This window comes from Mixophyes fleayi, chromosome 4, assembly GCF_038048845.1.
Source record: "Mixophyes fleayi isolate aMixFle1 chromosome 4, aMixFle1.hap1, whole genome shotgun sequence".
In the NCBI taxonomy this organism is placed as follows: Eukaryota; Metazoa; Chordata; class Amphibia; order Anura; family Limnodynastidae; genus Mixophyes; species Mixophyes fleayi.
In genome coordinates, this window is record NC_134405.1 from 153109005 (window position 1) to 153124882 (window position 15878).

At 43.4% G+C, this 15878-nt stretch overlaps 1 protein-coding gene across 1 annotated transcript; it reads left to right on the forward strand.

Moving 5' to 3' along the window:
- Positions 1 to 3589: 3589 nt before the first annotated feature.
- On the forward strand, positions 3590 to 11768 carry LOC142150764 (uncharacterized). Its single transcript, XM_075205957.1, has 4 exons — positions 3590 to 4052; positions 4718 to 4801; positions 5279 to 5894; positions 11552 to 11768. Exons 1-4 carry the CDS (start codon positions 3590 to 3592, stop codon positions 11766 to 11768), a joined length of 1380 nt encoding a protein of 459 aa, XP_075062058.1.
- Positions 11769 to 15878: the final 4110 nt, after the last annotated feature.

Genomic DNA, 15878 nt, shown 5'->3' on the forward strand with positions numbered 1-15878 from the left:
TATAGCAAGTTGTACCACTGCTTATGGTGAGAAGACTTGTCCAGGTGCAGGTAGGTAGCAGGGAAGTCAGTGGTCTGCGTATAGCAAGTTGTACCACTGCTTATGGTGAGAAGACTTGTCCAGGTGCAGGTAGGTAGCGGGGAAGTCAGTGGTCTGAGTATAGCAAGTTGTACCACTGCTTAATAGGTGAGGATGTGTACAAGTGTTGATGAGTGGAAGCATACAAAGATAATAGGATGCAGACACTGAGAGCACAGAGGAACTTGATCCCAATAGGTATGCAGCGTATCCAACAAAGTCTATATAACGGTATGTGTGGCGCTGCTTGGTAGAGACTTGCTCAGCACAGATATGCAGGCCAATAATGGATAGTCAATCACAGTTATGCATATAACGACTGAGTAGTACAGTAATTCCAAACAGGTATGCAGCGTAACAATATCAGTCTATAGCGGGTATGGATACCGCTGTTGAGCGTGGAAACTTGTCCTAGCGGATATGCAGAGTAAACGTAGAAAGTCAATAACAGATAGGCATACCGCTATTCAGTAGAACAGTCTGTCCACAGGGAGATGCAGGAACTGCAGAGCTGCTGGACGGCAGAGACGAGTGTAGGAACCACAGGTGAGTAGATCCGGTAATCAGAGTCAAGCTGAGGACACAAGCAGGAAACAGGAGACTGTAGCAGGTATGGAAACCAGCGATGAGTAGCACAGGGAATCCACAGGAACTGAAGACACTAATAGTACACAGGAGATAGTAGCGGGTATGGAAACCAGTGATGAGTAGATCAGGAATCAGCAGGAAACTGAAGACACTAGTAGAACACAGGGAACACCTTCAGAGACTCACAGGGAATGAGACTCCAAGATCAGGCAATGAGGTAATGCACACAGGTGCCTTAAATAGGGAGTTGCCTGATCAACCAATTTGGATTAAAAGCAACAGTCACAAGAGTTCTTGGGAGCTGCGCATGCGCAGACCATCAGGATGGCGGATGGCCGCGGTTCAGGATAGGTGCCGGCAGGAAGGCTAGGGAGCACTCACGGTCCGGTGAGTGACACATTTTTGTGTTTATGAAAGTGCACACTCAAGGGCAAACTAGAGGCTTCCATGCCACACAACAAGATGAGGCATGACCATCATGCAAGGCGGCATGGTTATAATTTTATTAGGCCTCTCTCCAAGCCCTTCCCATCCACTTCAAATACATGGGCAATGCTGCATACACTAGTGTTAGGTCACAAAGATCCTCCTTCCAAATTAGAACGATATGATGCAGGACATACTTCTCAACTGCCCCTTTAGAGTGGATAAAGTTCAGGGCACTCACCCAAAATCAGTTCCACCAGAAACAGGAAAGTTGGCAGACAGTCCTGCTCTCTCCTACCAGTTCCTGCAGCTTTCACTACCTGCAGTTGCTGCTGTTATAAGCTCTGTTGCTGCTTGTCTGGGTCCTGGAATGTTGGGGCCCAGTTTGGAAAGAAAGGATAGGTACAGGATATATGAAAAACCTAGCAATATTGAGGCCTCACTCCTACAAACCAACCCCAAAATTAAATCAATTGCGCCAATGTTTAGCAACTAGATCTCCATACCTGCAAAAAGCCATGTCATGAAATTAATAGCAAACATAAGAAATATACCTCAATATTAAATTAATAACATTTACATTTAATAGACTACCTCCTTAACAGCCCAGACTTTATACATTAAATTAATAGTATTCATGTCTAATAAACCTATATGCCCCAAAGTGCCCAAACATTAAATATCTTCGTATTCACATTTAATAAATAGCCCTCATTCACCCCCGAACTCAGTTCCACATTCAGTTAATAGCCCCCAAATCACCCCAGCAGTATATGAATTGTCCCATTACACAACCTTAAATAGGCACTATCATAAGCCTAATATTCAATTCAATTGCCCCCACCAATATATTAATATCTCCCATCCAATATTAAATTAGTCCCCACCATCACATTTAAATTTATAGCTCCCATCCCCACCCACTTTACAGTAAGAGCACTCCCTCCCCCAACACTTACCTTCTTGCATTTGCACTATAACTTTCAGTGGCACTCTTCTGTCTGCCTCTCTTGATGGTTGCACACAAGGACAATTTTCATGTTGGTGTGTGTCTGACATATGTACATATTATATGGACATCTTTAAACGGGAGGTGCCACAGGTCCCCTGCAACTGGTTTACATGACACAGTCAGCAATCAGCTGGCTTCTCCTTACGGCTCAGCATGATACCGGCAAGCCAGTCAGAGAGATTTGAACCATTAGTTCGGTGGTGTATGGAGAGCAGAAGAAAAGCAGTGCAAATAACACTGAACCAGAGAAAAAACATGTGTGTGCCGTCAGTTGGGGAAGGCAGGTACACACAGATGGAAGGGGAAGACCGGATCTGTACGATCCATGGCCACATTCATTGAAGTGGCTGGTCCTAGGGGGAGGGACCAACCTGTTCAAAATTCTATTCCTAGGCTGGACCCTCCCAAGTGCACACTTGAGACTATTTATACTTGCCAACTGTCCCCTATTTCCAATGACAATCCCATGAGTTAAAGATTTCTTTATGAATATATTGTTTCTGGAAATTACCACCATATGCAATAATGGGCACTGCCCTTTCAATCCCTCCTATTCTGCATGCAAAATAAAGATTTCACTATCTACTCGTAGTCTAAACCAATGTTAATAAAAAATATCATGGCGGTGCATCTAGACAGTGACATGTTCAGATGTCTCTCTCCAGCTGCAAAGTGACCATGACGATATATTACAATTTTGATAGCTATAGATTATTAACATACTGACCCCTCAGGAGTGCTAACTTTACTTTTTAAGAGAGTTGGAAAAACAGGATACAGGGCTCCAAAAAGTCTTAGGGCTAGATTTACTATCAGGCGTGATGCATGGCGGCTTCAAACCGCCATGCATCGCGGCGGTTTTCCGGCGTGTTTGCATTGCAAACAGCCGGATTTACTAATGGGCGCATTTCAGCTTCAATTTGAAGCCGCCGGCGATGTAACGGCGGGATGTAATGCTCAAAGCCGCCGGCGGCTTTGAATAGAACATGGCGCTTTTGCTTTAAATGACGGCGCTTTTGTGTAAAGGCGGTTTTTTTGAAAATTACACCTGTCTCCTGGCCTGTTACTATTGGCTATTTTCAAACTCAGGAGATTTGACATCACAAGCCCTATATTAACCACTGGCCTGACACTTTTTTCTCTGATAGGGTTTAGAGGAGTTTTGTGAGAGGAGTTTGGAGGATAGTGGTTTGCTGAGAGTTGGTGTTTGGTGGATTGGTGGAGCGATATCTGATTGAAGTGTGAGTAGTCCTGTGGTTTTTTCCTGTTTTGTACATTTATTTTCTCATTTATTTTCTGTCTTGTATTTTTTGTATTTGACTTGTCCTCTGTCTGTGTTACTTGTGTGTGACTGTGTGGAGAGTGTGTCTGTAGGTAGTGTAGTTTGTTCTTTGTGTTTGTAAGTCCTTCAGTGTTTTGTGTTTTTCTGTCTTCTGGGTAAAAATGTCCAGAGATAGGAGGGGAGAACAGGCTGAGGAGAGGGAGATGGAGGTTGAGGGATCAGAGGAGGGAGAGGGAGAGGTTGAGGAGACAGGACAGGGCAGGAAGACCAAGACAGGGAGGAATGTGCGCTTCTCACATGATGAGAATTGTGTGTTGGTGCACAACATCATTCCCTGCTACGAGGTCATCCTAGGGAACCTGGCAGCCCGGACTCCTCTAAGGCGGCGTCACCAACTGTGGGGGAGAGTCTGTGAGGCCGTGAACGCGGTGGGCCCACTGAAGCGGACAGTGGCACACTGCCGCAAGCGCTTCTCTGATATTAAGAGGAGGCTTAAAGAGAAGATGGCCCAGGAAAGGAGGTCGACAAGGCGCACGGGTGGTGGCCCCCCACTTCGTATGGAGTACACCACGTACGAGGAGGAGCTGCGCCAGATAATGCCGGCTGAAATTGTAGAGGGCATAAATGTGCAGGACACCGATTCGCCCTCTTTTGGCCAAGTAGTTGGTGAGTTATTTGGTTTTTTTACCCTAACAGTATTTTAAATGTTTTTTTCTTTTTAAAACTGCTTTTTTCTTTTTAAAACTCCTTTTTTCTTTTTAAAACTGCTTTTTTCTTTTTAAAACTCCTTTTTTCTTTTTAAAACTGCTTTTTTCTTTTTAAAACTCCTTTTTTCTTTTTAAAACTGCTTTTTTCTTTTTAAAACTCCTTTTTTCTTTTTAAAACTGCTTTTTTCTTTTTAAAACTCCTTTTTTCTTTTTAAAACTGCTTTTTTCTTTTTAAAACTCCTTTTTTCTTTTTAAAACTGCTTTTTTCTTTTTAAAACTCCTTTTTTCTTTTTAAAACTGCTTTTTTCTTTTTAAAACTGCTTTTTTCTTTTTAAAACTGCTTTTTTCTTTTTAAAACTCCTTTTTTCTTTTTAAAACTGCTTTTTTCTTTTTAAAACTGCTTTTCTCTTTTTAAAACCTCTTATCTCTGTGCAAACGTTTTTTCTTTTTTTTTTTTTTTTTTTGATTGTTTTTCAAAGTGTATTTTTGACTCTAATAGTTTGTAAAGGTTTTTTTTTTCTCATAGCAAAAAAAAAAAATTGCAAACACATTTGTGCAATAAACAGTATATTTGGAAATTGTTTTTTATGGAAATACATTGTATGCTTTTTCTAATACATCCAGATTCGCCAGGACCGCAGTTCAGTCCCAGTGCCAGACCTACACCTCCACCTTCAGCGAGAGATTCGGGCACAGACGAGCAAGCAGGTGCGTGATTTCTGTTTAGGATAGAAATAATGGAGTTAATTTATTTTCTGTGCAAATGTTGCTGTCAATTTTTTTTAATTTTTTTTTTAATTGTTTGCAATGAGAAGTTTGGGCTACATTTTACTAAACTGATATGTTGCCTATAGTAACCCATCAGAATATACCTTTACTTTATTTATTGCATTCAACAAAATGACAGCTAAAATCTGATTGGTTGCTATAGGCAACATCTCCACTTTTTATAGCATGTAGTTTAGTCAAAATAACTCAGCATGTACTACACAGTCCAAATGATAATGGGTATTAAAAGGATAATAAGTGCATCCGTAAGCAGGTAGCATAGGACTAGAAATCAGGAATGCAAACATTGTGAAAGAATCTGTAGTTGCTAAAGAATATTCTTTCCTATCCAGTGTTCAGAATGCAATATACAAACTTATTATATACTATATACTTACCGTCATTTTTCATACACAGGGCCCTCTTCATACCAGCCACCTCAGGCGGAGTCCCTGGAAATGTCCCCTGAGCCAGAGGATCTAACAACCATCACCCTGGTAACAGTGGATGCCCCTGTGTCTGGCCTCCAGGAAGTTTCACCTGGCGCTGCTGAACCATCACACCACCAACCTGCACCTGAAACTATGGACCCAGCCAGAGAAATGGCGCTGTCTATTGGCGCATTCCAGCAGCAACAGACATTGTTCATGGACAGGCAAACTGGGCACATGTCACAAATTGCGGCCCAGTTGAGGCGAATACACCGCTCCACGAGCCAAATCCCTGCTGCAATAAACCGGCTGGCAAGCGCTTTGGAGCAGACAAATGTGCAGCTGGCCCAAATGTCTGGGTCTGTGGACGCCATGCATTCCTCCATTCGCGAGGGGAATGCCAATGTTATCCGGCTGGCAGGCCAACTCCAGCAGGAACTGATTGCCCGCTTGCCGGCCCCTTTTTCATCGGCCTCCACCAGTGCCGCTAGTACTCCTACCACATCTCTACAGAGTACTCCTCCAAGGAGAGGTGCTCGCACCAGGGGTGGGCGAGGGAGGGGAGAGAGTGCCACCAAGCATAGTGATATGCCTGCAAAAAGGCAACGCTAGCACAATGTTTCTTATTGATTAATGTTTTGTCAAGTTTCTATAACCATTATACGTTATTATTTATTGTGTTCTGCAATAAATGCAGTTAAATTTCTATTGTGTCAGTCTTTCTTTTCTGCACATTAAACAAGAGTATACTGATTTTTTAACAACTATGCACTAATTTCACTTAAACATTGACCTCTGACTGTCACATTCCAGGGATGTTCATATTTACCACATGAGGAGTACACACTATCCTGTTTTTAAAGGTTCCAATTTACAAAACATTTAAAATAAAATACTAAAATTGCACTCACATAAAACACATTTTGTAGCAAAAAATGTTTTTCATACTATGTACTTACACGTAAAGTAGTTTGTAATTAGACGGTCTCTAATCTCCCTTCCGCCCTCTGTGCTCTGCACATCACCAGATGTGACACGTACCCCTTCTTCTTCACTGTCTACTGCAATAATCGGTGGGGTAAGTTGATGTAAAGCCAGGTTATGCAGCAGACAGCAAGCCAGGACAATCTCAGATACCTTTTCAGGTGCATACATAAGCACCCCACCAGATTTATCAAGGCACCTGAACCTGGTTTTCAAGAGTCCAAACGTACGTTCTATGATACCTCTAGTGGTTATGTGTGCCTCATTGTATTGGTGCTGTGCAGGAGTCTGAGGATGCAGCAGAGGAGTCATGAGCCAGGAGCGACACCCATATCCTGAATCTCCTGCAATAAAAGTAAAATGTTAGCTCCCATTTACTTTGAGCATGTTGTACAGCAGTTAGCATATGTGAGTCCATTTGAGCAAGGATAAGGGATATATAAAACATGCAAAGTACATACCCAAAAGCCATCCCTCCGGCATTTCACCACTTTCAAATTTGGCATAAAGGGTAGACTGTCTCAGGATAAAGGCATCATGACATGACCCAGGATAGCCTGCAACAACACTCAATATACGCTGGTTAGCATCGCAGACAACCTGCACATTCAGGGAGTGGTAATGATGGCGATTAACAAAAACCTCTGCCCTGTGGTGAGGTGGTCTCAGGGCAATATGAGTGCAATCTATTGCACCCATTACATTAGGGATACCTGCGACCCTATAGAAAGCTCCCTTGAGCTCATGCCACTGTGACTCCTGGCTGGGGAAGCTGATATAGCTAGGGCACACTCTTTTAAGGGCACCTAAAACCTGTCCAAAATGCCTTGAAAATGTCGGCTGCGTTATGCCAATCACTCTGGAGGACACAGATTGAAAGGAACCTGTTGCCAAAAAGTGAACTGCACACAGTAGTTTGTGTAGTCCTGACACTGCATTAGAGCGGCTGGTTGTAGGCTCCAAATCATCCTTCACTTGCTCATACAGTGCCATGAGGTTAGTACGATTGAGGCGAAACATTTGTACTACCTCCACATCAGCCAAAGACTCCAGATTCAAACGCACTGAAAATGCACGTGGAGTGCGGGGTCTTTGCAGGCTCCGCGGAACAGATGCCAACTGCTGTTCATCCTCCTCCTCCTGGCGCCTTTCTGCCTCCATCAGGTAAAAAGCTGCAAACATACACTGGCAAGAATGCACCACATTACCTGCAAAAGCCATTCTCCAACAAACCCACACCTGCCAAATAATGAGGGGCCCTTTTTGTAAGCATCATGATTAACTGCTGGGCAATAGACGGTGATTGTCTGTGATTGCTTCAGGCAGAAAAAACATTTTTCACATGTGGATTGCATTAGCATTAAAATAAGGGTTAACTATGTAATGCAACAATTCCCATCCTAGTTTCTTTGAGGCAACAGTATTCTAGTGGATTTTTGGAAAGTACAAAACAACTAGAAAAGGAAAGGTGAAATGAGATTTTACTATGCAATCATACTGGGTGAAAAAATAATGGAAAAAAAAAAAAACAGTAGCCTGAAATTTCATGACACTTTGCCCATTTTCTATACACAGTCCTAATGGAGCAATCATTGGACATGAAATAGGCCTTTCTCTTATGGTCTGATTGGCAAAATACCTGAAACAGCACACTGTTTGAACCATCACGCCGCTCACAAGCAGCGCTTTCATTTTGGTCTTTTGAATGGCGGTTTTCCGGCGGCTTTATAAACCCCCTAATAGTAAATCCGGCTGTTTGTATGTTGAACATTGTTGAAACCGTCATGGCGATGTATACAGAGGCGGGTTTGGAAACATCATTTTTGCCCGTTTGGACGGCGGGTTTAGCCTTAGTAAATCCGGCGATGGCTAAACCGCCGCCAAATCCGCCGAAAGTCGGCGGATTTACAAACACGCCTGATAGTAAATCTAGCCCTTAATCTCTTTACACTTTTTACATTTTATTTTCCCACATCATGGCATTAAAACTTCTTTAAGAGGAAATTATTAGCACTGGTCAAAACAAAATACTCTGTAAAGTCTAATAAAAACTAACAACACAGCATTAATGTGAAAGCCAAAAGTCAAACTGTTATTTGGGAATATAACAATAAAAAAAACACATAAAAGTAAGTCTGCTTCACCTGTTACGAGTGCAATACCTAAGATAAACCAGAATAAGAAAACAAAAAATGCCAAACATAGTATAGTAAACACATAATTTATAACAAATTATAATGCAACCCGTGGCCAGGTACCAAAGGCAAATCAAAGAAGGTTTTATCAGAATAGGGGATGATGGTCCAATTACAAATGTAATCACACAGGAAGCTTAATCCCCCAAGAAACAAGCTATAATATTGTGTAGTATGTTTTTAAAGTATTGAGATAAAATAGTAAAGATGCATGCGTACCAGAAATACAACTTCAATATAAAATATGGATATGTTCTAGGTGTAAAATTCAATGCTTTAATTCCAAATATAAAAAGTACATTATTCAGACAATCAATAAAAAGCATCACGGCTTATCTGCAAACTTCTTTAGTGAAGATGTTCATATGAGGTCTCTGACCAGGGGAAGAATCCCAAGTCCACAATGAAGAAGTACAGTCTCCAAATGAAGGTAAGTCCCTGATACAGACCCTGTGTGCATCTTTCTGACTTTCTCAGGATTGATTTCGACTCCCTTCATTCATTTAATGATACCTGGGGCATCCACAATCTATTTTTTATGGAAACTGTTTTTATCCGATTTCTTTTATGAAGCCTGCAACCCTCCTGATCTACCCTACCAGCCACCATAAACATACATCCATTGACCATGTCAGCAGGTCCTCTTTAAGCAAGCCTCAGAAACCCTTGTATTGAGAGCACTAGCAACTTTATATTTTACTTTGCATATAATTAGAAATCTGTCCTCTTCAAAAGGAAATAGATCAGCTATAAAAAATATGAAGGCAAAAATATAATATATAATATATAATAATGTATCCTCTGCCTTACCGTCAACCAGGTTTATAAAGTGTGCTGGTACAGGGTGGCTGGCCCAAAATTGTACTGGTTTAGTGTAGCAGATGTCCATGTGCCCCCTGACTCTGCCATCCCTGCTGTTGCTGAATCTGAGAAGGGGCACATTTTTGGACACTAACACCCTGTCACATTGCACCCCGCAGAGATGCAGAAGGGGTCTGGAAGACAGATATAGTAAATGCATCATCAGACAGTCTTCCCATCAAGGACCCTAATTTCCTTTACACTAACACCACATTCATAAACCATTTTATTTGAGTCAATGATTTTGTATACCCACAGGCACATTACACCCAAGTGAAACATTTCAAGTAGTAAGGATGTACAGGATGTAACAGACAATTCATTTTCTCTTCAATGGTGTTTGGATGGCAGCCATATTTAGCAGAAAATGAAGATACAGGCACATCTGAATGTAAGCTTAGCACTTCCATGAAGAATTATTGATGCAAGAGGTTTTTTTAAGTGCTATGATGTTTTGTTACTAAAGAAAATGAGAAAAAAATCAATTCCTCTCCTTCCCGTTATGTAGAAATTCAATTCCTTTGATTTAAAGCCAGCACTCAATGCCACTTAAAGCTGCTCCATATTGTCTTGTTAGAAGATAGCTTATTAAATGATTTTTAGCTGTGATTTGCTAGGCGCAAAACACCTCTGTCAGGAGCTGTACATAATAAACATATATTATGAACCTGAGAGAACACAGTGCAGAGGGGACCTTCAAATGGATAGTCCCAGTCTAAATATACAATGTCTTCTGACAACATATCCATATAAAGAAACCATGTATAAAAACTAGTGGGATTTTATTATTTTGTGTTGACTAAACTAATGTAAAGGGTAGCATACATGTCCTCTTTTGTAGCCAAACACCACCCTCTAACTCATTCCTTCTTATTATTATTATTATTATTATAATTTACTGTATATAACGCCAGTTTACTCTTCAGTGCTTCATAGTTGGAAACAAACATTGTAATAAGAAAAAAAGAGGATTTATACTTACGATAAATCGGTTTCTCTGATTCCATCTGGGGGACACTGCTAACCATGGGGTAGGGTAGGGAGGAGTCTGGCACCCAAATAGTTAATCTTTTGCTGCTGACAGGCATATCCCCCGCCCCTTCCCCACAGAACTCAGTTTGATTAACAAAGCCCTAGGAAGATAGGCCAATTAACCAAACACACACAAAACAAAGAAAAGAGGGGGGTGAGACACTGCTAACCATAGGGACTTACTAAAGCAGTCCCTCTGATGGGTGGGACCGCTCTGATCGCCCCACACGTAGAGCACTATGGCCAAATGAGGCATCCTTAGACGCAAAAACATTAAATTGGTAGAATTTTGTGAAAGTATGGACTGAGGACCAGGTAGCTGCCCTGCATAGCTGGTCCGCTGAGGCCCCGTTTCGCGCTGCCCAAGACGCCCCAACCGAATGGGTAGAATGGGCAACAATACGTTTCGGCACAGGACGCTTAGTACGGACATAAGCCTCCCTAGTTGTTAGGGTAAGCCACCTAGCAATTGATTGCTTAGACGCAGGCCATCCTCGCCTAGCGAAATCTAATAACACAAATAGAGAATCTGTCTTACGTATCTTTGCAGTTCTCTTAACATATATCTGCAATGCCCTAACGACATCTAAACATTTACTTCCTTTTGTTCCAGTAACCTGAGGATCCTCTCTAAATACCGGAACTACTATTTCCTGATTAATATGGAAACCCGACAACACCTTAGGGAGGAAGGATGGAATAGTCCTTAAAACTGCCCTATCCTCATGAAAGACCAAATAAGGTTCTTTATAAGATAAGGCCCCCAACTCAGAGACCCTCCTAGCTGAGGCAATAGCCAGCAGGAAAACTGCCTTCCAAGTCAAGAACCGCAATTCCGCTGAGCGATGTGGTTCGAATGGAGGCTCCTGCAACATGTCCAGGACCAAATTAAGATCCCAAGGATCCATAGGATGCACGTAGGGTGGCTGGATGTGAAGAACTCCCTGCAAGAAAGTTCTAACATCCGTAATCTCCGCCAGCCGTCTGTGAAAATACACTGACAATGCTGACACCTGAACCTTTGAGGTTCCCAACCGGAGACCCGCATCCAAGCCACCCTGCAAAAAAGCTAGAAATCTAGCCAGACAAAAGGATTTTGAATTGTAAGATTTCTTTTTACACCACGTTATATACACATGCCAGATGCAGGGATAAACCCTATCCGAAACTGGCTTCCTGGCTCTTAGGAGAGTGTCTACTACACTCACAGAGAACCCTCTGGCTCTCCAGAGACTGGATTCAAAAGCCATGCCATTAAATTCAGCCAGTCTAGACCCTGATGTAAGAACGGTCCCTGGGTCAGCAGACCTCTTCGAAGTGGCAACCAAACCCCTTGACCTACTGCTACCAGAAGAATCTCTGGGAACCATACCTTTCATGGCCAGGCTGGATCTACCAGAATGACTGGTCGATCTCCCTGCCTGACCTTTCGGAGGACCCTGGGAATCATTTATATGGGGGGAACAGGTATCCTAACCTGAAGTCCCAAGGCATTGTTAGGACGTCCACTGCCACAGCCAGTGGGTCCCTTGTTCTTGCGCAAAACTCTGGGACTTTCCTGTTGACTCTTGACGCCATCAGGTCTCGATCCGGAAGTCCCCATTTGTCCACCAGCAACTGGAATACTTCCGGATGCAGAGCCCACTCCCCTGGTAGAATTTCGTGCCGACTTAGATAGTCTGCTTGTAAGTTCTGTTTCCCTGGGATAAACACCGCTGACAGCGCAGGCACATTTCTTTCTGCCCAGGCAAAAATCTGAAACGTGACCCTCATCGCTCTTGCACTCCTTGTGCCCCCTTGTCTCTTTATGTATGACACTGCTGTGGCATTGTCGGACTGGATGCGAACCGGCCATCCCTGTAACACACCCTGAGCCCTCTGCAGTGCTTTCAGGATGGCCATAAGTTCCAGCACAAGCCCGAACGGAAGAGCTCTGAACTGATAGTGAGCTAAGCCTGACGTGAATCTGAGAAGCGGCTGATGCCCCTCCCAGATCGGCACATGAAGATAGGCATCCCTGATGTCTATTGATGCCATGAACTGGTCTGCCTCCAGGCCATCTATCACAGATCTTAGGGATTCCATCCTGAAAGAATCTACTCTCAAATGCAGATTTAGCTGCTTGAGGTTCAGCACTGGTCTGAATGAACCATCCGGTTTCTTTACAAAGAATAGGTTTGATTAAAACCCCTCCCTTCTTTGGTACTCCGGAACCTGTACAATAACCTTCTTTAAAAGAAGCAAATCGACAGAAGAGAGCATTGCCTGTCTTTTTTGAGGACAGCGGGGTAAACTAGTTACAAAAACCTGTGTTAAGCAGGCTCCACCAACTCTATCATGTAACACGTTCTCATGATCCCATGAACCCACCTGTCCGCTGAGCACTCTGTCCACTGCTGGGGAAACCCCAGCAGCCGCCCTCCCACTCCCCCCTCCGTTATCAGAGGAGGGTGGTAGTCATGCTCTCGGTCTATCTGGCAGCTTGGCGGAAGAGGACCTTGCTGCCGTGGAGGAAAAGGATGACCTTCCTTTAAGCGACTGTCTCCTACCTCCATCAGCCCTTGACCTCACTGTCTGGCCTCTGCCAGACGCGCCACCGCGAAAAGGCTGTCTAAAAAAACTAAACCTTGGAACTCTGGGTCTAGGATCATTCACAGGCAAGGACGTACTCCTACCCCCCAAGGTCTGTGAGATCCAGGATTCCAACTCTGGACCAAATAGCATCCCACTAGTATACGGAATGGATTCTAATGATCTTTTTGACTCCAAATCCGCATCCCAGGCTCTTAACCATAATGTTTTTCTTGCTGCTACTGCTGTAGCAGAAATAGAAGATGATATGGAGGCTGAATTTTGGGCCGCCTCATATATATACCCTGCCACCTCCTTAAGGTGCATGGCCAGGGGGAGCAGTTCCGAATCCTGTAATACGGACTCTAACTGCCCAGCCCAGGCTTCCATAGCCCTTGCTACCCAGGCCGAAGATAATGCCGGTCTGAAGCTTGTACCAGCAGCCGTAAAGACCGATTTCAAAAAAGTTTCCAACTTACCATCGGTCGAATCCTGTAGGGCTGCCATTCCTGGTATGGGTAGCGTGGTCTCCTCTATTTCAATAAACCCCAAGGTCTGACATACTGCTTTTACCAGATCATCCATACCCTGGTGCCTGGAGCTTCCTTCTGATTCTATTAATGAAAGATCAGAATCCTCTAACAATTCACCTTCCTCCACTGAGGATCCCTCTGAATCAGACAGAGACAACAGCGTATTAGCTGATCTATGTCTTTTATAACTATGAATACGTCTAGGATTCTCCAGCAATTGGTTTAGTCGGTCAAGACCTCTAGCCACTGCCGACCATCCCACCTCCCCACTGTGGGGTGACTCTTGCAGTGTCGGGGATGGAAATTGTACAAATTCTGGAGGTAAGGAACTACTCATTTCCCCTCCTAACTTCACTGGGGGTTGTATCTCAGAGGTAGATGGAAGTCTAATAGCCACCACTGGGATCTCTGCTAGTTTAGATAACAGGTTCACAAGGGTATTAACCCCCTGTGAAAAGGTTGCCATCCACTCTGGAGGCTCTGTCCCCTGAATAGGGCTGACTTTAGGCTGCAATATTACAGGTGTCACAGCACAACCAACACAAAGCCCCTGATCCAGACGTTCACTGGTTAATTTAACATTACACTTTGAACAGATCATATGTTTGGCACGTGTTGCTTTACTTTTGTCAGCCATTATTGGGAGAAAAATCAAAGCCACAAACAACCAGACAAGCACAAACACTCAATAGTTATCAGAAATACTAACTAATTATGTCTTAACACATTACAGCATTACTGAATCAACACAGGAGAGCCAAATTTTGTTGTTTTATAAAGGCTCTACTTAATATATATGCCCATAACAATTATACTTCTCTATCTATGCAATATAGAGAAAATAAATGATACTTAGCAGGGAGATGTTTGCCAGCAGCTGTGCCTCCTTCAAATGGCTACTGTGTCCTTCCTTCGTTTGTAATTTGGCGCCAAAAGGAATCTTCCACCTGCTCACTCAGTGGGGGAGGGGGGAGGTTTTCTAACTTCCCCCTCCCTGGCTCTCTCTGTTTCACCTGTGCAGACTGACAGCAATCTCCACAGACTTCCTGTGAGTGGAATCGCTGCTATCCGCTCCTCTGTTCCCCTCTGCAAAGCGCTGAATAGCGTGACTATTAGCTAAAGTTACCCCTCCTCTTTCCTTGAGGAGGGGACTTGGTATATTCCATGGCCCCGGGGACGGCAAGAGCACCGGCGCTTACTGCCTGTGGCAGCGCCTCACTCTGCTAGCAGTGTGAGAGCGCATCTCACACTGCGAGAAGTCTCACTGTTTCCAACCTGTCAGCGGGTGCCGCGGCTCACCCGCTGTACAGTCCTTCTCTGCTCACGAATGCGCTCTGTCTCACAGAGCCACTCGTGCACTATGTCAACAGCTAAAAACAAAAAAAGCCTAAACCCAGTGAACTCAGTTCACTGTGCAGATCTCCAAACTTCAGCCCATACTCCTAGGGCACCTACTTCAAATTCAGTTCTGTGGGGAAGGGGTGGGGGGATATGCCTGCCAGCAGCAAAAGATTAACTATTTGGGTGCCAGACTCCTCCCTACCCTACTCTACCCCATGGTTAGCAGTGTCCCCCAGATAGATGAAAGAGAAAACTAGGTATTAATAAAGCAGGCAAAGATAAGAGGGCCCTGCTGGCAAAATTACAATCTATACAAAAATGGAGTCAGATACAGGAGATTTGCAATATGAAACAGTGCTTAGTGGGCTTATATGATCCAGTCACACAACAATGTTGGTTCGGGGGTCAGAAGGTTGTGTGAGTATAGTAGGAGAATACATATAAGTTTTAAGTAAACTCTATAGAGGAGGGGGATTAGGTAGAGTATACTAGATTGGTTAAGGAGGTAGAGCAGGAATTTGATATGCTTGCCTAAAGATGAAGTTTTCAGGGAACCCTTGAGGGGTTGAAAAGTAGGAAAAGGTCTTGCCGTATGAGGGAAGTAATTCCACAGAGTGAGTGCATCCTGAAAAAGTCATGCAACTGGGAATGGGAGCAAGTAATGAGTATAGGAAGAGGCACAGATCTTAGGCAGAGCAGGGTTATATTTTCAGACAAGTGAAGTGATGTATGTTGGTGCAGTTTTGTTAATGGTTTTGTATATGAATAGTAGTATTATTAGTCTAGCCACTAATGTAAGCAATGGCTCACTATGCAAGCATATACAGAGATTCATCATATTTCTTTTTAAATAAAATTTGGCAGCTAAGTAGTGCAATGCAAGAGTTTTCCTGCAGCAATAACAGTCACTACACTACACCCAAGGCTGCTGCTGGGACCTCTGGTGAACCACTGGCCGTTGTTGGTTCATGTGCCGTGAAGTGCAAGTGGTTTTTTTAGTAAGTCCGACCTACTGGCTTTACTGCTGCAGTCCAGAATAGTATAGGACTGCATCATGTCAGGTTATTTG